Source organism: Euleptes europaea, chromosome 2, assembly GCF_029931775.1.
Source record: "Euleptes europaea isolate rEulEur1 chromosome 2, rEulEur1.hap1, whole genome shotgun sequence".
Taxonomy (NCBI): Eukaryota; Metazoa; Chordata; class Lepidosauria; order Squamata; family Sphaerodactylidae; genus Euleptes; species Euleptes europaea.
In genome coordinates this window covers 79,032,180-79,055,941 of record NC_079313.1, presented here as the reverse complement: position 1 = coordinate 79,055,941, position 23,762 = coordinate 79,032,180, and the positions used below count along the sequence as shown (strand labels likewise).

Here is a 23,762-nt window from a genome sequence, read left to right as displayed (position 1 = left end):
TTTTATAATTTTTTTTATTTTCATAATAAACACACAAAAAAAGAAAAAAAAAGAAAAAAGAAAAAAAGGACAAAATACATATACATAAAAAGAAAAACAAAAATTACATGTTCAGCGCACTATTTATCCGTTAATACAATATTCAAATCAGTCTATAAGCCATATCGTGCCCTGAATCCAAATCCCATCCCCCCACCGCAGTGCCCTCCACCATTAGACTTCCGATGGAGTGTTATGACATATCAGAAAAAAAATCTATTATTATATCATATTTAAAATCATATTATACTATAATTCGTTAACTATACTTTTAAAATCCGTTTTTGCCACTTTATCCCAATATGCGGTGGCCTTTACCCACGTACATTTAAATTCCTCCATATCTTTATCATGTAAAAAAGCTGTAATTTTGGCCATCCTCATATACATCCATAATTTTTCTCGCCACTCTTTAATTGAAGGTTTATTTGTTTGCTTCCATTTTTTAGCAATTATAATTCTTGCTGCCGCAAAACTATATTGACATATGACTCTATCACCTTTATCCAAATCTTTTTGGTATACCCAATAAGCAAAAAGCGGGGTCTTTCTTAATTTTTGATTTAATCAGATCATTAGTTTCATTCAAAACTAATCTCCAAAACCTCCTTATTTTTTTACAAAACCACCAAACATGCATAAATGTGCCTATTTCTGTACCGCATTTCCAACATATAGCTTCCTCATCTTTCTTCATTTTACTTAATAATACTGGGGTTATGTGCCATCTATAAAACATTTTATACAAATTCTCTTATTTCATTTGAAATTGTAAACTTAAATTCTTTTTTCCATAACTTTTCCTAAATTTCCAAATCTATATTATAACCTAAATCTCTCATCCATTTCAGCATCACTAACTTAATCCTTTCTTGTTCTAGATTTATTTCTATAAGTAATTTATAAACCCTACCTATCAGTCCTTTATTTCCCTTAGATAGTATAATCTCAAATTTTGATTTGGTTTGATTAAAACCCAACTTATTATCTTTGTTAAAAACATCTCTTAGTTTATAGTACATAAACCAATCTTTAATCAGAATTTCTTCTCTTGATTTCAGTACCCATATTCCATCTTTGTATTCTGTTATTTCTCTGTAGTTATCACAATCCAAGTTTAAATGTGCACCTCTTCTCATAAATGCTTCTATAGGGTTAACCCAACCGGGTGTTTTACTTTCAAAAACTTCTTTATATTTATTCCATATTTGCAATAAATTTTTCCTAATAATATGAGAATTAAATTCTTTATTTACTTTCTCCTTATCATACCACAAGTAAGCATGCCACCCAAATCTCAATTTAAAACCTTCTAATTCTAATAGTTTCGGATTCTCTAAGAGAATCCAATTTTTAATCCAGGTGAAGCATGCTGCTTGATAATACATTTTCAAATCTGGTAATCCAAATCCTCCCGTATCTTTTTGCTCAATTAAATTATTATATGCAATCCTGTGTCTTTCTTTACCCCAGAGAAATCTCATAATATCTTTTTTCCAAACATCAAATATCTGTACACCCTTAACTATTGGGAGATTTTGAAACAAAAAAAGCATTTTAGGTAGTAGCATCATTTTAACTACTGAGATTCTTCCCCACAGTGATAATGGCAATTTTTCCCAACTTATCAGATCCTTTTTTATCTGTTGCCATTGGTTCACATAATTATCTTGAAATAAGTTAAGATTATTGTTTGATAACCATATACCTAAATATTTAACTTTATTTTCAATATTAAACCCCGTCTTTTTTATTAATGTTTGTTGTTGTGAGAGAGTCATATTCTTAGTTAAAATCTTAGTTTTAGTTTTATTAACTTTAAACCCTGAAAGCTTTCCATAAACCTCCAAAATTTTATTCCATCTGTCAATTTGTTCGATCGGATCAGTCAAAAAACATACTACATCGTCCGCATATGCTTTAAGCTTATAATGATTTCTACCTATTCGTACACCAACTACATCGCTCTTTCTAAAATTATGCAATAATAATTCTAATACTAAAATAAACAATAAAGGGGAAAGAGGACACCCCTGTCTCGTTCCCCTTTGAATTTCAATTTTGGGTGATAATGACCCATTTATAATCAAGTTGGCAGATTGTTGTGTATATATTCCTTTTATAGCTGTTTTGAAATTCTCACCAAACTCCATAAAATCTAATACCTTAAACATAAACTGCCAATTAACATTATCAAAAGCTTTTTCAGCGTTGGACGCACACTTTGACATGGTGAGAGGCATTGTGTGCATCAGTGAAGCTGAGAGCAATACTGTAAGAAGTTCAAGTCTGTCAAGAGGCCAAAATCCTAGCAGATTCATTCAAGGTGGAATGGTCACAGCTGAGACACCAGACTAAGATGCATCCACTCTCTTCAGGGATCAACAGCCAGTGGTGATGTGGGTGGAGGAATCCTTGAAGGGTAGCAGCAGTAATGGAAGCTGACACTGGCAGAGAATCTTTTGTAGACAACAGCAGTGCCTCTTTAGCTAACTATGGTTAGTATTGCACAGAAGAACACAATGGTAAAACACTTCTGACCATCTCTTACATCGAAAACCCTATGATGAGACCATCCAAAACAAAAAAAGATATAATGCTGGAAGACAGAACCCCCAGGTTGGATGGCACTCAATCAGCTACTGGAGAAGAGCTGAGGACAACTACAACTAGCACTGTTCTTAATGATGCAACTGGGCGAAAGCTTAAAGGACATTTGTTGATGGGAATGGATGCAAAAGGAAAGTCCAAAGCCGTTGGACATATATAGCGAGAATATGGAACACGAGAAATATGAATCAAGGCAAGCTTTAAATTGTAAACTGAGAAATTGAATGTTTAAACATTGCAATCCTGGTAGTGAGTGAACTAAAGTGGACTGGATTAGGACATTTTCAGTCAGAAAATTACAAAGTGGTTTACTCAGGGAATGTCAGACGCAGAAGACACAGTGTTGCTGTATAAGTGAGGTGAAATGTAGCATAGGCAGCCAGAGGCTGTAATGCTAAGTCTGACCAAATAATATCAATCAGACTTAATGGAAAGCCTATCAACATAACCATCATTCAACTTTATGCTCCAACTACAGATACTGATGAGGAAGAAAAAGAAAGCTTTTATGCAGATGTCCAGGAGTAAATTGATTGCACACCAAAACAGGATGTGCTGATATTCATAGGTGACTGGAACACAAAAGTAGGAAACAAAGCAGAATGAAATACGGATGGAAGATTTGGCTAGGAGCATGAAATGAAATAGGAGAGCTCATAGAATTCTGTGAAGAGAACAATTTGTTCATTGCAAACATGCAGCTGCACATATGGTTGTATATGTGGACATCACGAGATGGCCAATATAGAAATCAAATAGATTACATAATCAAAAGATTGAGAAGTTCTATTCTCTCTGCTAAAACAAGACCAGGAGCTGATTGTAGTACAGACCATGAATTGTTAATATCAACAATTAGAATAAAGCTGAAGAAAAATACCAATACATTCCTGAAGAGACCATGTAAAGAACACATTTGTATTACTGAGTTCAAGTGAACATCAGCCAGAAGAACTATGGCCAGACACCAGGGATATTATCAAGGGAGAATGTGCAAAGACTATCCCTTTAGCCAAGAGAAACGAAAAGCCTGGATGATTGATGAAACTCTTAAAATTGCTAAAGACAGACGAGAAGCAAAAGTAAAAAGTGATAGAAGCAAAATTGGAAGTCTAAATGCAGTCTTCCAATGACTGGCACATAGACATAGAGAGAACTATTATAATAACCAATGCAGAGAAATAGAAGAGAACAACAGAAAAGGAAGAACAAGATATCTGTTCCACGAGATCCAAGAAATCAGAGGGAAATTTAAAGCACATTTAGGCATGCTGAAAGATCAATACAGAAATACATTAACTGAACAGGACAAAATAAAGAAAAGATGGGAACAATATACCAAGAAGAATCTTTTGAAAAAGAACCTACATTTAGAAAGTGAAGTGAAAGGTGCACTGAGAGCAATAGGGAGAAAGAAATCAACAGGAGTAGATGGGATATCAATAAAGGTATTCCAGGCCACATAAATGGAGTCCATCAATCTTAACAAGAATATACCAACAAATAGACTGAACAGATATCCTTGTCTGACACCTTTGCCAACTGGAAACCAGTCTGTTTCTCCATATTCTGTCCTAACAGTAGCCTCTTGTCCAGAGTATAGGTTGCACATCAAAACAATCACGTTGTGGCACACCCATTTCTTTTAACACCAACCATAGCTTTTCATGATCCACACAGTCTAAAGCTTTGCTGTAATCTATGAAACACAAGCTGATTTTCTTCAGAAATTCTCTTGTATGCTCCAGTGACCAACGTAAATTTGCAATATGATCTCTAGTGACTTTTCTCTTTCTGAAACCAGCTTGAACAGCTGGCATTTCTCATTCCATATATGGTAACAGTCTTTGTCATAAGATTTTGAGTGTCACTTTACTCGCATGAGAAATTAATGCGCTGGTCTGATAGTTGCTTCAGTCTTTGATGTCTCATTTTTTCTGAATTGGAACATAAATTGAAGGTTTTCAGTTTGTGTGCCATTGTTTTGTTTGCAGAATATGGAGAAACAGAGCAGAATATGGAGAAACAGATTGGTTTCCAATTCGTAAAGGTGCCAGACAAGGATATCTGTTCAATCCATATGCAGTAGATATAAGGAAAGCTGGATTAGATTTAGATGATGGTGGAGTGAAAATTGATGGAAGAAAATAATAATTTGAGATACGCTGATGATACTACATTATTGGCAGAAAATAGTGAAGACTTGAAATGACTACTGCTTAAAGTTAAAGGAGAAAGTGCCAAAGCAGGACTACAGCTGAACACGAAGAAGGCAAAAGTAATGACTGCTGGAGAATTACTCAACTTTAAGGTGTACAATGAGGAAATTTAAATTGTTGAAGACTTTCTATTCCTTGGCTCCATCATCAACCAAAAGGGAGACTGCAACCAAGAAATCAGAAGGAGATTGAGACTGGGAAGGGCAGCCATGAAGGAGCTTGACTGAGTCAAGGAAGCCATGGTCCTCTGTTTGCAAGACTAAGCAAGGCTGTTAAGGATAGGAAGTTTTGGAGATAATTAATTCATAGGGTTGGTGTAAATTGGAAGAAACTCGATGGCATTTAACACACACACACACTTCTCCAAGATCGCAATTTTTTGAGCCAACTTCCTTGTAGAATGCTTTTGCTGAGAGCTTTCAGTCATCTGTGAAAGTCATTGCCAAGTGTCCTAACATTTAATCAAAACCGGATCCCGAGGAGTCTGGTGTGCTCCTTGCAAAGACAGAAACACCCATTTTTTATTCAGTTGTAATTTATATTCTTCTTTTAGATTGTCTTTTATCACGCCATTGATCTCACACTTTTCCTGTTTGTTCTCACGATTACCATTTAATTTATCTGCTATCTGGTAAAGATAAGGCTGTTACTCTATTTGTGGATATAACTGCCTTGAAGATACGCTGAAAGTTATAAACAAGTTATACCTAAATGCTCATTTGCATACAGGCACTCGTTTTGCACTGGAACCGGCATATCTAATTCACCCTCCAGCTCCATCTAACTTGCAGAGTAGATTAAGCCAGACATCTCCTATCCACTCCTCTCCCCCCAGGAAAACCCTGTGGAACATCTTCATATATCTGAAACTCTGTACTAAAGTCATTGCCAGTACTTAATCAGGCAAACTGAGGTATTCTTCCATGTTGCCATTACCTCATGCCCTTTCATATCCTAATATCTCAGCTACTCAAGGAGTAATCAGATATTTTGTCCATGGCAAAGTTCATTTTTTTGCCAGTTACCTCATGCAGCCTCAGGACTCATTTTTGCTATAAGTATTGGCCTTTTCACCGTTCTTAGTGTGTGTCTGTCCTGGACCCCCGCATGCACCACCACTTGCTTGTGGTGCCCCTTCTCTCTCCCTTCACATGGCTGCTATCATTTGTATGTTGTATCTCTTCTAGATTGGTAAATATCACCCTCAGCCCTCATATCCGTGTGTCCAATCCCTTTTCCCTTTTATTTCTTAGGCTCTTGTGTGTATCGGGTGTATGATTTTGTTGCTGTGTGTGAGGGTTTCCCACAGATTATTTTCAATAAAATTCCTTAAAATTATAAACAATGCTTCTTTATTTAAGAGTTCTCCAAGAAGGCTCATCGTCATAAAATTAGGTTAAAAGATCCTGTACCCCAAACCTCTCCCTAGCTTAGTCTCCAAAAATGAACCCCACCATCTTAAAACGAAGGCTGCCTAGTTGGGGTGATAGTTTAGTTATAAAGGTATAACAGTTTAGTAGACATGATCATCTGTGTAGCATTCTGCTGCTGCTGTGTTACTCGGTAATGGTACCTTAATTGGTGATGGTGTGACTGGCCTTGTATCACTTGGGGAAATAGGGCAACTGAATTCAGTTATGACTCACTGAACTATGTTTATCATTTTATGAACTAAGATAACAATTATAAGAAACCTTTTTTTGATCGAATTTAGGCTTTGAATAATATATACAGCCCATGACTGACGCCTAAGTGCTCAGACAGATGAGACAAAGATCATGTGTCTCATTCTGTCCATAAAATGCTAATTTCAGGCTTGTGCAGCCTCAGGCCATGCAGGGAAGGAGAGGATGTTCAACCTCTAGTGGATTGGAAATCAGCTCCTCTACTCTGCTATTAGTACTTTAAAGAGCACTAAATTTTAAAGGGGCAGAGGAGCTGGTTTCAAATAGCAAAACTGAGTGGAGAGTGAAGGGTTAAACTACTTTTTCCTTTGCTGCTTAGCTCCGAGGCAAATTGCGGCTAATGCTCTTAAAATGCTACAATCTGCTGAAAATAATTCATCCAGCATAAATATAGGGAGGCATTTCACATTTGGCTGTTTATGACTTTCACTCTCTTGTGATCTCTGTCTTTCTCAAATTGTTGATGCCTGTATATTTTGCAATGACGTCAGTCACACTTTGTTATATTCACAGCTAGGTAGTGATTGCTTGCTATTCTCTAGGATTCATGGGAATTGAAAGGAAATGAGAAAAGAAGACCTTTGCTCAATCAAGGGATGGGCAATATTAACAATGCACACAATAGAAAACAGCACAGGAGGCAATATTGTTATTCTGAAGTATAGTCAAATAGCTTGCACGCACACTGAGAATGAAAAATTAGGATGCCAAGAAGAGGGCAACTCAAAGTTTTATTGAGCTAGGTGATAACGTACTCAGAAAACTTTAATTACCACAGCAGCTGCTATGTACAATGGCAGGCAGAATGTAAACTGAACTTCTTTGCTGGACATTTTAGAACTGTGTGTAAATTATGGGTGGTAGGCTATTGGTTGTATGCTTGTGTTTTGACCAATATAGAACTTACTTGGCAGTTATTTCTTTATCTAGCCCATCACTGAGAGGTTAGCTTCACATTAACAGCCTGTGATTAATCAAAATAATAAATAATGGCAGATGCCGGTGTTATTGGATCATGCATTCTAATGCAAGAAACCCACAAGAAGGATTTGTGAAAAGATTAATTTGAGAGAGAAAAGTGCAGTATTTATTTCGATTCTGTGTTACAATCAGATGGTGATTGTACCTGTATGCCCAGAGTTGTGTCAATATTGGCCCCAGGGAGATTATTAAATTGACGAAGAAGGGAGCTTTTCCACTAGGCACTTCCTAGACATTCTGTAGACTCTGAGGATTTGTCTGTGTTTTATTACATATCTGTGCTGTATCTCCCATATCTGTACTAGAAAGGACATATTACACTAATTGTAAACTTCCTTGTAAGAAAAAAAAGTGCAGAAATGGAGGTCTTTTTCCAAAATAAAAGGAGAGCCAAAAATAACAAACTTTACCCACTCAAACCCAAATGAACCTCGACCCAGACTATGATAAGACCATCAAAATGGAAGCAGCCAAAGTTAGGAACACATCTAGCTTGAGTTACTGGTGTTTGTTTAAATGTCTTCCCTTTGCAGCGTTAACAAAATCTTAAGTGGATTCCTTTGCTTTTCCTCAGTTTTGTGCTGGGTTTGGAGTATAGTGCTTTCCCATTAGATACATATCAGACCTTTAGAAGAGCCCTGAAATAAATGCCAGTACCAGCCCCTGAGTGACCTAACCTGAGGGTTTGTGTGTCATCTTGAATTGGTTCAGGAAGCCAACATGATACTAGAGACGAGTTGTACAGATACAGTGGCCACTGCAACACAGTTTAAATGCTTTTTGTTAGCCCAATGACTTATTGTTGGTCCAACAGCTTAGGCTGGGTAATTGAATTGAAAGGTTGTTTTCCTTTGTATATGTGTCTCGGCTTGTTTGTGTAAGTTGACTAGAACTATCTGCTGTCCAAAGGACTTTCTCTAGTGGATATATGTGTATTATTCAAGTATCTTGCGAGATCTCTGCTGTTTTAAACTATTTTCTGTTCATTTTCTCCCTTCCCCCCCTTTTTTGTTAAGTTAAAGATTTTTCTTCTGAGTTTGTACCTGGCCCATTGTATGAATATTTTGATTTGCAATCTAGGGACATGTTCAGAATTAGAATTAATGACAAATACATTTTACGACAACATGCTGTGTGTTTTGAACATTCTGTTAGTAAACTGTAGATGCTCATCACTAGATATGTCCAAAATTAGATCTGGCACATCCCTATTGAATGAGGCAGTCCTGAATTGATGGAGAGTTGCATACCCGAGCTACTCCTGATTTTCTTGGGAATCTATCCACAAGCACTGGGATTGGTTTGGGCAGGGTTCTTTAGTTCGTCTGCCCCCCTTTGCATTTTTACAGTTGTGGAGTCCGTTTATTTTCTTCTGCACTTAGCTTAAATAATGAGGGTTTTCAAGGGAGGGTGCTGTAGTCATCAGTGTTATTATTAATGGGGTCAGAGCACCCCCTTATTTACTTTTTAAATGGCCCTAAAATATCGATATAACACTATAGTGTTGTAGTGATAGTTTAAGCGGGTTCTCTGAATTCCCAGCTTTCATTTTTAAAAAGTAAGTCTTTAACCCTTTCCCTCATGGAGATATAAGGAAAAGGCATATCTCTGTGAGAGGGGGAGCTAGAGACTTACTTTAAAAAAATGAAAGCTGTGAATTCAGAGAACCTGCTTAAACTATCACTACAACACTACAGCATTATATTGATATTAGTGGGGCCTTTAAAAAATTGAAATCACTTCTTTTCAGGGGCAGTTTAATGATGCCAAGAGTCCAGTAATTGTAAAGTGGGCTGGAGGTGGGTGGGACAAAGAAAACCAGTAGAAACATTATATGTGCTTGTGTGTGTGCGCGCACATGTGCTGTCAAGTCTTAGCTGACTTATGGCGACCCCACAGGGTTTTCACGGCAAGAGACGTTCAGAGGTGGTTTGTCACTGCCTGCCTCTGCATGGGCTGAGAGAGTTCTGAGACAACTGTGACTGGCCCAAGGTCACCCTGTAGGCTTCATGTGGAGGAGTGGGGAATCGAACCCTGTTGCCAAGATTAGAGTCCATCGCTCTTAACCACTACACCACGCTGGCTCTCAAATAGTAACATTATGCACTAGGAAAAAACCAACTCAAAATTGGCTTCCAGAAAAACATCAGGGTAAAAATGGTCTCAAAAGAACTGAAAGAAACCCAGGGGAAAAACAAAACACCAAAGTGAAAACTAAAGGCACATGCAGAAATTGGAACAATCAGAAGCTGTATGGGGCCAGAACCAACGGAATAAACCCATGTCAAAAAGCCCTGTATTCATAAGCTCAACCTTATCAAGAACAAGAGAATTCATGTGAGCCCCTCCATTTCTCCCTCATATCATACTTTTATATCAACATTTTGCATTGTGATCCTTTATTGAAGTCTGATATTACTGGGTTGCTAATCATACAAAAAGCAAGAGTTGAGGGAAGTTATTGAAGAATTTTATGCCACCTTTTCAATTTCTTGTTAATATTGGTCTCATCAATGCTGTTGTACATAACTGGATTTCATGAACAAATTTTAGATCTTTGAGGAAAATCCTGTAATTTTCTGTGTGTAATATAGAATTTAGACATTTTATGGCTATCTTAGTTGCACAATAATCTCTAAATACTGAGGGACACAAATGTCTTCCTTTGGAAGGTTTTCTTTGAAGTGGTCCAGGTCATTGGGTCTACAGTTAGCATTCAAGCTGGCTATGACTGTCTTTGGCAGTTTAATAGAGATTGAGATACGTAGTGGTAAATAGGAGCAGACAAATAAATTAAGTTGGAAAGGTAAAACTCCTTGCAAAACTAAAGAATGACAATGTGAACAATCGGAATGGGAAATGAGGCAGTGCTGAGCAACTAGGCCTGGCAGCTGTGGTTAGGCTACAAACTAGTTTTGCTTGTGGCTTTGGAACATGAGCTTTTATTACAATTTGTAAAATTTGGTAAGTTTGTGTCTCAGGCTAAAATCTCTTGGTATATTTGTGGCTTTTAATATAGGCAGCCCATATACTCCTGCTATGACACCAGCAAGTCACCATTAGTCAGAGGAACCACTCTCTTTATATTTTTAATAGGCTTGGTACAAAAGAAACGTTTGCATTTTTAATTTGAAATTTTAAACTTTAATTTGAAACTTTAAAGTAGCTTTAAAGGCAACATAAAAAAAGATTTCTTTGTGTTGTGGTTGACACTGTGCGTAACTGTTGCACAGTGACTTCCCCCTGGTTTTCCTAGTATATCTGATAGGATGGTCCCTCGGGCCCTAGTTCAGTACCAAATCATATTGAAATCAAATTGTAAGTGCTGTCCTCTTGTATATTACCCAGGCATGCCAGCATAGGGTTATGGGAGCTTCTGCCATGCATACATTCTGCTAAGGCTTGGGGGTGGGGGCTGAAGACTCTTCAGCAAAGTGTGGCCTCTGCTTGAATAGTTGTGCTTCCAGCCTCTATGCCTTCATTGCTTGGCTAGACTTCAGGTGTTTAAAGGTGGTGGTTCAAATAGTTTTACAGGTAAAGAAGGAGCCAGTAATTGTGCAGTTGCCATGGTAACTGTGCTCCTGAGATCTTTTGTGTGTGTAAAGTTGCAGCTGATTTATGGCAACCCTGTAGGGCTTTCAAGGCAAAAAACTAACAAGAGGTGGTTTGCCATTGCCTTCCTCTGCATAGCAACCCTGGAATTCCTTGGTGGTCTCCCATCCCAGTATTCACCAGGACAGACCCTGCTTAGCTTTCAATATGTGCTTTTAAGCTCCAAAAAACACTTTCTTCATGGTTTATGTAATTGTAGTTTTATGGATTGCCGTAACTTGGATGGCTCAGACTAGCCCCATGTCATCAGATCTCAGAAGCTAAGCAGGGTCAGCCATGGTTAATATTTAACAGGAGACCACCAAGGAAGTCTGGGGTCACTACGCAGAGGAAGGCAGTGGCAAACCACCTCTGTACATCTCTTGCCTTGAAAACCCTATGGAATCGCCTTAGGTTGGCTGCAACTTGGTGGCACTTTCTACCACCAGTTTTGTGGATTACAAAGGATCAGTTCAAAAACAAAGGATCAGTTCAGACTTGAAAACCAGAGGTTAGATATGTCTGCTTTGCTGACAAGCCAACTGTTCTACAAACATGTGTAATATGTCACAAAAATTGCATAGCTTCTGTTCTTTCCATATTCATTATTAACTTGTCAGTAAAATATTGAACAAGAAAGAAAGGAACATTTTACACAGTTGTTTTTATGTATTAGTGCCCCCTCTCTTTTTACTGGAACAACAATTCTTCTGTATATAATTGCATCTAAATAAGGGCTACCCATAAATGTTATGAGGCATAGCCCTTTAATCGCTGTTAAGTATGGTAAGTTGTAGCTGTTGATAAAATGAGGCACAGAGAATCCAAGCAGTTTAAACACAAATGACTGTTTAACAGCACCACTCCGCCTTGGGCCTAGTAGAAATATTAATTGTTTAACCACAGTGCCTTTCCTTAGAATGCAAAGAGTTGTGTATTCAGGCTTTCGCACACCACTTGACTATGAGATAGACTGAGTTATTAGAGAGTCAGCTTCAGAAACAATGTTGGGCCTGTAATATAAGAATGCCAACTGCCCAGTGACTGGTAGAAATTTGTGGTAATTTGGTTAGATTTGATCTGCAAATAGAAATTTCCCTAGACATTGTAGGTCTGTCATGCAACAGACAAGGGAGGCTTTGTTGCTGCTTACATCCATTCTGGTTGGAAAATTTTGACCTAAAAAAGCTTATGAGAAACACTGATTCCTGATTTCAGCTTTCCCAGTGTCTAAAGCAGGGGTGTCAAACATAAGGCCCAGGGGCTGGATTTGGCCCCTTGAGAGCTCTTATCTGGCCTGTGAGCCAGCTGAGACAGCCACCCCCCCTCTCAATCTGGGCTGGTGAGGCACGGCTGGCCCGACCAAGTGACATTTATGTCATATCCGGCCCTCATAACAGTTGAGTTTGTCACCCCTGGTCTAAAGCATTACCAAGGCAGGTGTATGTTAGATTGTAAATGACCTACAGCCAGTTTGATGCTGTCCCATTATGCTTTGTTTAAGAAGTCTCTTTGTTCTTCTCTCTCTCTGCTATTTAACATAAACGTATAAATATATTAAGGTGACACAATTGGCGTTTTTTACTTAGGACTTTCTTGACTTGAGTTCTTTCTCTACAGGCCTCCAGAGCTAGCATCAAAGTATGCTAACATCTCAGAGGGAGTTTGCAAACCTGGATATGCATCTGCTCTCATGACTGCCATCTTCCCAAAGTAAGTGTCCTGCTCCTCCATGTTTGTACATTACAGCTCTGCTCTTCTGTTCCTTTAACTCCCCCCCCCCCCGCTTGTGTCACATAAAACTAGTGGCTAAATCTACTGTCATAATTTAAATAGTTTCTGGGGCTGTTCTTAGTGATATAAAAATGGTTAGGCAAAGGCTTGTATGTATACCATCATGGACATAACCATGAGAAGTGTATGATCTCACATAAAGAACTTTATATGTAGAGTATCTTTTTCCTTATGCTGTGATGTTATGGACTGAAGATATAGTAACAGAAAATAAGCTGTTTGTAGTGAGCTGTGATCTAAGCTACTTAGCTTCTTTTTGAAAAGCTGGATTGTCTTACCAGATAGTAGATGGAAGCCTGTGTAATGAAAGAGCTAATTTGGTAAAATCACTATTTTCCATTCCCTAAAAAAGTGTCCTTAATTGGGGATAACAGCACTATTAGCTAGTAAAATGCTTGAACTCTAAACTTCACTCTGAAAAAGCTGGTTCACACATGCACGTACAATATTGGATTTCTCATCATAATGGTTTACTGTCCTTGGCAATCTTTTAAAAGCTGCATCTGTGCCTGAGAATTTACATATTCTTGTTTCAACATCTTCTGAAGTCCCTGTCCTTATGCATCACATCCGTTTAAGTTATATGCTTGTCAGAATTCCCTGCCAAAGCCCCTGCAGCATGGCCTTTGTGTTTTCTTAGACAAGAGGAAATGTTGCTTCCCCCCTTTCTCTTCCTTCTACTCTCTTATCTGGGCATCCAGACAGCCCTGGGGAAATCCTTCATCTGGCCCAGTCGAAGTTTAAATGTTACACACCTGATACCCCTCCCCTGCCTTTTCTCTTCTTCTGCCACCTTCCAAAGGGCTGGTGTTGCTGTGCCAACAGCAATGGCAGCCATTCAACCGCTTCCTTGCCAACCCAACAGCTATTGGATTCTAGAGAGTTCAGTTTTCCCCTGCCCACCACTGTGTCAGAGCTTGTTGCGTATGTGTAAGCCTCAGTGTTGTCCTCTTGCCAGGCTGCCTTCTGTGAAGATTTGATCATTGTGGGCAAGTCAACCCCAGCAGGCAGGTATAGGTCCCAGACATCTTGGAGATCTGATAGGTGGAATGGCTTTGAACAGCCTTGAAAAAAGTCAGCATTCCTGTTCATGTCACAAGGAAATTGTCGTATCCAAAGCTTATTATACAGCTCCTCTTCAGTTTTAGGTCCTCAACACTTATTACGTCATCATCAGATGTGTGCATGTGGATTGTTTCCACTGAAAGTAGTATATGTGAGATAAAATGGTTAAGGTGTTGTATATCTGTGGTCCATTCATATATTCAGTTACTTCATACTGCAGGTCTCAAGCATATGTAAGCATGACTCATCCATTTAACTGCTTAAGAATAATGATGTGATATTCCTATGCTGAAATATTCTCAAATATATGCATATACGTAATGGCATACAAGAAAATGCTTAAGCCAAAAAGAGGAAACAGATATCTAGCCTTTGGCTTTGAATGTCATGTGTCTGAAATGGAAGAGATATTTAATGGGCTTGCTGTGTTCTTGGTCATTGAAACAATCTTTCTTAATTAGAAGACTCTGGTCGTCTAAGAGCTCCATTGCTGAACAGTGCGTGACCTTTCTTTGGGGTCTGGCTTTCTGAATTTGAGACAAGAGCCTCCAGTATTGTGGGAAGAGCCTGTGGTACACAGAACACAGTAATACTGTGCACGCCTTCTAATTTCTAGGTCTCTACTGGAAGCATTTCTGCTTACAAATAGTCTACGGTTATGTCCCAGTATGCAAGTCCTGGCTGTTCACAGTTTTTTAACCCATGGATGCTATTGTACAAACTTTGAAAGATTTACAATGTGACTTGACAATGGGGAGCACATCTGCAATCTAAAAAGACATCTCAACTTTTTGGGAAGAGAGGTGGCAAAGAAAAGGTTTTCTTAAAGAAATGTACTGTATTTTTCGCTCCATTAGACGCACCGGACCATAAGACGCCCCCCCCAGCTGGCCGTCGGGGCGGGGAACGCTGGCTCGCGTCGTTCTGGCGCGCCAGATGCTCTGTGCGCTCCCCTGCCTCCCAGCTGGCCGTTGGGCGGGGAATGCCGGCTCGCGTCGTTCTGGCGCACCTGGCCGCTCTGTGCGCCCCCCCCGCCTCCCAGCTGGCCGTCGGGGCGGGGAACACCGGCTCTCGTCGTTCTGGCGGGCGGGGCGCACAGAGCTGGGCGCGCCAGAACGACGCAAGCCGGTGTTCCCCGCCCCGAAGGCTAGCTGGGAGGCGGGCGGGCCCGCTCTGTGCGCCCCGCCCACCTCCCAGCTAGCTGTCGGGGCGGGGAACGCCAACTTGTGTTGTTCTGGCACGCAGGGCGCACAGAGCTGGGCGTGCCAGAATGACGCGACCCGGCGTTCCCTGCCCAGACGGCCAGCTGGGAGGCGGGGGGGAGGGGCGCACAGATTGGGCCCGCCCGCCTCCCAGCTGGCTGTCGGGGCGGGGAACGCCAGCTCATGTCATTCTGGCGCGCCCAGCCGGCTCGCCCCGCCTGCCTTCCTTCCAAGCTGGAATGTGCGTCTTATGGACCGGGCTAGGGTCCATAAGACGCACATTCACTCCATAAGACGCACCGACATTTCCCCTCACTTTTGAGGAGGAAAAAAGTGCGTCTTATGGAGCGAAAAATACGGTATACCTTTTTTCAATAAATTCCTTAGTGTTTTTTCTGCGTACGCATGGATATGTTGGGATATGGCTTTCTTCTCAAATGCAGCAAAGCTTGGATATGGTTAGGCCTTCTAAGTCTGCAGTATTAAACCATATAAAAAGTACCAACCTATGTTGACAATGAGTAAACAGGTGTTTATAATCACAAGCTGGTACTTCTATATTGTAGTGTATTTTTCAGCACAATCAACTGTTGTCTGCTAAAATTTGCATATTATTCAAAATCCAAATTCTGCAATCAGAATTAATCACACAGGTTCTGGAAGCATTTATGGATTTTCCAAAGATTGCATGGCTTTGCTTCTTTTTGTGGAGTAATTAGACATTTTGTTTCTATGAGGGAATGAGTTAGGGTGCTTGGTCTTCCCCATTAAAAATGTGGGAAAAGGAGGGCTATAGACCTGTAAGGACATGAGCTGAGGGTGATGTGGAGCAGGTGGTGGAAGTGCAGTGGTAGTGGATATATCACGCTGTGGTGTAGTAGCGGTACTGTGCAGCCACCTCTCCCACAAAAATCATTGACTGGCTTGTCTGGAGTGCTTAGCTCACACGAATCCTCACATGCAGAGTGAGGTGGCATACATGGCTGTTTCCTCAGCCATGGAATGATGACCAGATGAATTCATTACACCCCTGAACATTATGTAGTAGAGGAGAATGATGGAAAATCTGGAGCAGATGGGTAAGAAGCCACCTTTGGTAGGAGAAGACTCTCATTGATGGGATATAAAATGCCCATGGGGAATTCCAGCTTAGAAAATTGGCATATGTAGAGTGTAGTGGAAAATAAGTAAACTCAGACCTCCTGTTTTTACCCGCTCTCTTCCTAAATATAACTATGCCCAGGTATGGTAATAATTGCCACAGGGTTAGGTTGATGTGAGCTGATGTGAATTCTTTTATTGCATTTGATAAAATAATGTGGCCTTCTTTTATGGCACTAAAACTCATTTAAGGGGCCTCTAAATTTTTGTTCCAAGATTAAAGAAAGATTATTTGCCTTTGTGTATGGCTCTTCATCCCATTTCTCCTTTGGATTCTGTTTTTCTTACTCTAGTAGCTTTCCAGCAGTTTGTTCAGTGGAACTGCGCTTTCTTAGATTAATCCTGAGTGAGTCACATGCTGCTATAGAAGACCATCTGGTAAAGATATATGTGTGGATAGATAGATATTGTTTTGCAGTTTTCTCTCTAGGCAGCTCTAGTCAGGGAAGTTTCGCTGCAGGATTTGTGGGCTTATGCCCATATGGAAAGTCTACTCACATAGCTGAACACAATTGTGTCATGGCACTTTGCTGAGGCCTTCTACCATACTCCTCATCTCAGTGTTGCTGGTGCCTGTTCAGAGTGACTTGTTTGCTACTCTCAAATCTTAATACCTCCTTACAACCGGTCAATCTGTATGGACATTATTGTCACTGAACTTGGAGCCTCTCTACCTCTCAACAGAGGTGACTGCTTACTCATTCTTGTGGTGGCAAGTAACAAGGTCCAAGGAAGTTCTGATTCCCTTCTCTCCTTGGAGTCTCTACCCAATTTTCCTTTAGTGAGTGGAAAAGAAAATTACAAGAGAAATATGAGGCCTGGTGCCTTGTAAGCTGCACTCACTGATATTCTTAAAAAGGTAAGGCCCAGTCCCACAGATATTCCAAGTCCAAGAAAAAGTTCAAAGCCATGTTTGTGTTCCCCAGCCAATATCAGACCAGTGTTAGATAGAACTTTCAGGGCACTACATTTCTTATGTGTCTGTATATAGGAAGAATTAATTGGAGAAAGACATGGTCTCTGGCCAGGAGGACATACAATTTCAATGGATAGATTTCCCTGCATCCACCAGGATCATTTACAGAAAAGGTAACATTTCTATTTCTGAGTGGTAGATGCTTCAGTTATATGTACTATAAGACTTGTCTTATCTGGCTGTGGTATTTGTTCATGATAGATGAGTGTGTGTATTGGACAAGGTAAACAATGCATAAAGTCTGTTGGCAAAGGGCCTCAGTACTGATAGAACTGTGTATATATGGCTGTGTGCCATAATTCTAACTGTTAAATTTTGAAAGTATTTGGCTATGCAAGAAACATATAATAAAGTTTAAAGCAAAAACATTGTAAAAAATTATAAATGAAATCTTTCTGTGTGTGTTGTCCTGTGTGTGGCTTGCCATTGACTGCCTCTGCATCACGGCCCTGGAATTCCTTGAAGCTATCCTGTCCAAATACTAGCCAGGGTCAAGGCTAAGAGTGTGTGACTGAGCCAAGGACACCCAGTAAGCTTCCATGGCGCAAGTGGGAATTCAAACCAGGTCCTAGTCCAACACCTCAATCACTACACCATGCTGACTCTCATTCTGGAGTAACTCCTGCCTAGGGTTGTGTCGTTCTTCATACATGGGTCTTTTCATGCACCTCTGGCACCTTCACAAAACGTGGATCTTTTTTTTCTCAGTTCAGTGTCAGCAAATACACTTTTAAAGTATGAGATGAAAGAGTGGGTTCCCAGACCCATAAACCCTATTTAAATTCAGAGGTTTCAGTTGTCCTTGCAGATTAACTCTGCCCCCTCCACTGAGCCATTAGTGCCTGTTGTAGCTATTAACTCCTATTACTCTACTAATTCAGATATTCTTTTAAAGAAAAATTATCAGATTAATTATTTAGCCAGATTCTTGGGAATCTTAAAAGGGAAGATTGCATGTACCCAGTCTTGAGCCACTCTTAAAGTGATAGTTTTCTAGTGGCCATAAAGTTTAGCGATCTTTCTTGTGTGACCCTTGCATTCTCCCATTCCATTTTATTATATTCTGGAACTGGTATTCTGTGCCTTTCCAGAATGCCAGTTCTGTAAGACAATTTGATTGGGGAGGTTTAAATTAACAATGATTCTTCCCTGACACCATGCCTTTTGATTTATGAGACCATCTGTGGGAGAATGAAATTCTGTTTTCTCCTACCAGATAAATTGGTGGGGATTTACTATGTTGATTGACAGAAGAAGAGAAATAGAGCTAGTGAGACAATATCATATTTGGGTCAACAATTTTTTTTAAATGTAGAAAGTAAGTTATATAAAACTATTCCTCAAGGTGGTGAAGGTTAAGCAGATTGATGTTACTGTGTCTGGCCCCTTTTTCCTAGTTTTGCCAGATTAGTCTTACTTGTCAGGGCAGGCAGACTTTTAGCCTAGATGAAGGAATTCACCAGAAGCAGATGTTTAAACTTGGATGCAAACAAGTCATGCTGGTGGAAAATTATTCAAAAGTCCTTCATGCACAGTGCAGGAAATGGGAGGAAGTGGGGAATCCTTTTGGAAATACAGAAGCAAGATGTACCTTCAGCATCATGAAGATTATGCAGAACATTTGGAAATCAAACACCAGAAAAATAGAACCTTGAAGATGTTTGATTACTATCAAATTAGGTATTAATAAGTGGAGACCTGCAAGGAACTTGCACGAGCATCCATCCCATTTCCGTACCTTTGCTTATTCTTCTCTCTCACCACTCTTTCTCTCAATCTCTCTCTCTTTGTCCTCCCACTCCTCTTACTTTATGTCTTTCTCTCACTTTGTCTTTTTCTCTCTGTCTTCTCTCTCCATCATTCCTACTGTAAGCTCTCTCTTTTTCTCTTTCTCCCTCCCCCACCCCATAACTCTTTCCCTTGTCTCTCTCCCTCCCCCACCCATTACTCTCTTTTTCTCCCACTCATCACTTGGATCCTACCTGCAGGCAACCTGACTGCTCTCCCCCTCATTCTTTCCCTCCAGATGCCTCCCACACACCTTGGTTGGGCCAGGGGGCTGGCTGAAGGGCCTTCAAGACCCCTGCCTCTATCAGGCCCACCCTTTTTCTGGCCTCTTGACTGGCTGTTGAAGGGTGTACCTGACTCACCCTCCTTTCTCTGGGGAAGTTCTGAGGCAGCACCCTTGCTAGCACTGTCAATGGCCTTTCCTGCCTCGGGATCCCAGGCAGCAGCTAACATCCCTGTATGGCGATCTCCCCACCCTCCTTCAGCCTTGGATGGGTGGCTCCTTGCACACCCATCTCTCTGCCCACCCCCAGCCTTGGCCAGCTCTCTGTATGCCCGCCTCCCTGGCCGCCCCCAGCCTTGGTTGAATGGCTCAGTGCCAGCCTCCCAACTAACCCCCAGCCTTGGTCAGGTTGGCTTTCTGCGCACCCTTCTCCCCACCAGCCCCCAGCTGCAGCAGTTCTAGTGATGGGGGAAGCCAGACCTGGCAGCGCTGGGGGAAGCCACACTGGGCCCAGCCGCACCAGCAATGGGGGAAGCCAGACTGGGCCTGGCCACAGTGATGGAGGAAGCTGCAGCAATGAGGGAAGTCTTGTGGGGAGGAGGGTGGATGCTGGCCGCAAGCACACACTCCTCTGTTTTGGGCTTTTAATACCACAGCCCCATTTTTGTTTAGGGTTTCAGATTTTTCTGCATACCTGGGGTATCCCTCAAATTTGAAGAAAAATCTCCCTTCTCTCCACCTGGTCCCAATCTGTGGATATAAGTATCCACAGATGCAGCCAGGTTGAGAATTAGATATATAGATTTTGATAGCCCATTAGATCAGGGGTGGGGAACATCCGGCCCACAGGCTGGAAACGGCCCTTGAGCTCATTTTATCCGCCCCCCGGCCCACCTGCCGAGGCCTGTCGCTAGCCAGGGCCTCCTCTCAGCGCAGGGGTTTGGCCAGGGGGGTCGAGCAGTGGGAGGGCTGTACAGGGGCCCACCGAGCCGGTGGCGTGGCCAGTGCACAGGCCGGCGAGGCCCCGGCGGCACGAGTTTCAGCCGCCCCAGAAGCATTAGTCCGCAGCTCCTGCCTCTGCATGCTGACCCTGAACCTTCCTCCTCCTCCCAGCTTGCCTGTGTCTGTGTGGCCTCCTATTGGCACATCCCCGTGCCATGGCCTAACGCTGAGGGGGCAGCTGAGAGTCGTGCTGCCGGGGCCTCGCCAGCCTGCATGCTGGCCGCGCCGCCGGCTCGGTGGTCCCCTGTGTGTGTGGCCGGGTGCGTGCGTGTGTGTGTGGGAAGCCGGGAAGGCTTCACCCTGATCGCGCCAGGCCACTTGCGAGGCCTGGTGCATGCCTGTGTGTGTGTGTGAGTGGGGGAAGCCCACAGCCCTCCTGCTGGTTGCCAGGTATTGCCTGGCAAGCCTACCTTTGAATTTTATACAAAAGACTCAAGAAGCAAGTGGGTGCCAGGAAACATACTGGTGGGTGCCAAGGTGCTCCTGAGCGCTGTACAGGGTTGCCAACCTCCAAGTGGGGTGTAGAGTTTGCTCGCAAATACCACGGATATTCAGTCTACAGAGATCAGTTTCCCTGGAGGAAATGTCAGCTTTGCAGACCGTGTGTGTGTGGGAGCCGGGAAGGCTTCTCTCTCTCTCTCCCTCTCTCCCCCCTCTCTCTCTCCCTCTCTCCCCTTCCCTTCCCTCCTTCCTTCCCTTCCTTCCTTTCCTTCTTTCCCTCCCTCCCCCCCTCCCTCCCCTTCCTTTTCTGCATAGCCTCTCCTAGGGTTGCCAACCTCCCGGTGGTTGCTGGAGACCTGGCAACCCTAGCATCTTCCTCCACCCCGCCGGGAGATCTACGCCTGGTATGGCCCCTGAATGGTGTTATAAATATGCAAATGGCCCTTGGCAGAAAAAAGGTTCCCCACTCCTGCATTAGATAGTTGATTGAAATCACATATTATAGTGGTATGCAGTGATTGGCAGATTAGATAGCGTGTTCATCCCTAATAATTGCATCAAGTTTTTATATGCCTATTCTATACATTTGATTTTGGAGATGAAAAAATCACCACACATGTTCACTTGCCTCCCATTCTGGCCTCTATCCAGTTACAGATTTCCATGGTAATCAGAAATGTGCATTTATTTCACAAGTAGTGTTTTGGGGGATTCTTGAATAAGATTTAAGGGGTGGGATCCTTAGTATCAGACTAGGAACCACTGCTCTTTCAAAGCTTTTTGAATCCTGAATTTTCTAATTGTTCCTTTTATAGAGATTTTTTAAATGACTATTTTTGTTCCTTTTCATGACATTGATCATTTTGCGGCAATGTTTAGCTCTTTGTTTTAAGGAAATATCCTTCTTAGAGATTTCTTCTATGAGGTGATTAACAGGTTGAATTGCTAGCATTTTGTACAGCATTTTTTCCATTGTCATTATTTTGTGATAGTTTTTGGAAATATCTCAGTGTTCACTAGGTTAAATGGCTAGTAAAATGCAGCAGATTTAGTGCAGCATCCTTTGTTTCACACATTTATTATTTACTCAGATACTGCTTTCTCCTGGTCCAGCTCTTCTTCTTCTGCCTCATTATGTGCAACACATCCCAGTTTTTTTCAGCAGTGTTTGAATTTAAATTTTACCATTTCATGATTGTATCATTGATGAAATAAAAGAATTCAAGGTGAGCGATTTTCTTAAACTTTCTGAAAATGCAGACATGACTGAATCACTGTTGTCTGCACGCTTTGAACTCGTGTCAAACCTAGGTTTGACATGCAGGTCAATTGTCTGATCAAATATTGTCATTTGCTATTTGGTCACATATTGGGAAATATTCTGTGAAGCCAAGAATGTCACTGTGTAGGTGGCAACATTTCCTTTTTTGAAAAAAGGACCATGCATGTTAAAAGTTGTAGTACTTTATTACAGTTTTTAAAAAGTTATTTCATTATTTCATAATAGTTAAGTATCAAACCTATTGATTGATTATAGCAAGTTTTTGTTGTTTTAATAAAATCGATATTTTAATTGCTTGACTGTTGTTTGACTAATCAGTTAAGGAAGAAGAAGAGTTGGTTTTTATATGCCAATTCTCTTCCTTTTTTAAAAGGAGAATCAAATCGGCTTATACCATCTCCTTCCCTTCCTCTCCCCACAACAGACACCTTGTGAGGTAGGTGAGGCTGAGAGAGTTAAACAGAACTGTGACTAGCCCAAGGTCACCCAGCAGGCTGCATGTGGAGGAGTGGGGAAACCAACCCAGTTCACCAGAGTCCACCGCTCTTAATCACTACACCACGCTGGTAAATCTATACTAGTCAAACACCCCACCTTAAATCAGCTAATTAGATGAAGCAGAGGAGGATTTTTTTCCTTTCTGTTGTTATAATTCTGACCTCTCTTTATTTAGGACCTAGATTATATAAGGCTATGGTTTAAAGTGCACACAAGGGGAAAGCACTCTGTTGAAATTAATGGGATTTATGATTCCAAGGAAATGTATTCAGGATCAGATGTATATACATTGTAGCCCCAGCAGTGAGTGGGTGGCCGAGAGCTGAGCCAGTACAATGGAGACCACACACTGGGGTAAAACAGGCTGTGACTTTACAGCTATAGAGGCTTGGCTTGGCATGAGTTATTGGATCCAGGCATCAGGTGACCCACCAGCAACCTTATGGAAAGCCTGTTTGCTGAAGGGGAAACCCTGGGGAGGCAGAATGAATGGGGACATCTGGGTGCAGGCCACTGTGTGTTCCCTTGCCACCTGAGGGCAAGGAAAGCCCAGCAGCCGTTAAGCTGGGCATGCCTCCCCAAGCCCCTGCCCCCAAGGTATCTTAAGGGGATCCTCAACTGGGATGATGGGCTCACAGGCCCAGTCTTCTCTAAAATGGATCCAGCCTGGTGCCAAAAACTGACATGTCTGCCTCCTGCCAAACCTACCACAGCTTCATCCATTCGCAAAGGCCACCCTGGAGTCTGTGAGGCCATAGGTCCTCCCCCCCCCCCCGGTCCACAAGGTGAACACCATCCAGCCTAAAGAGGTCTTCCTGTTTGAATGAGCTGTCCAGGTGCTGGATAAGTCAGCCTCCTGCTGCCACCACAAAGTCGCCTGCTGCCTTGGTAACCTTTCTCTTGGCCACGTTGATCTTCTCTGGGTTATGGGCACCACACCAATTGCACCTCTCCAACAGGTCTGACCAGAACAGCAGTGTGGAGGTGAATTGTGCGTGCAGAGCATGTAGGTCAGCTAGGATTGCCAGAGCCAGGCTTTAGCATGAGGTGAGGTCATTTTCTCCTAACCAGATTATAAAAACTTCCAGAGGACCAAGCCACCTGGCCCGGTGCAGGATAGCAGGCATCAACTCTGCCCACCTCATCCTGTGGCTCCAAATCCAGGAGATGTGCAGGAAGCCCTTCAAGCCAAGGTGCATCCCTCA

At 41.7% G+C, this 23,762-nt stretch overlaps 1 protein-coding gene across 1 annotated transcript in view; it reads left to right on the top strand.

The window, feature by feature from the left end:
- ST3GAL3 (ST3 beta-galactoside alpha-2,3-sialyltransferase 3) overlaps window positions 1-23,762 on the top strand; it is a 234,124-nt gene that overhangs the window by 59,926 nt on the left and 150,436 nt on the right. The window contains exon 6 of the mRNA XM_056867692.1: window positions 12,746-12,838. Coding sequence (XP_056723670.1) covers window positions 12,746-12,838 — 93 coding nt within the window. The remainder of the gene's footprint in view (window positions 1-12,745; window positions 12,839-23,762) is intronic.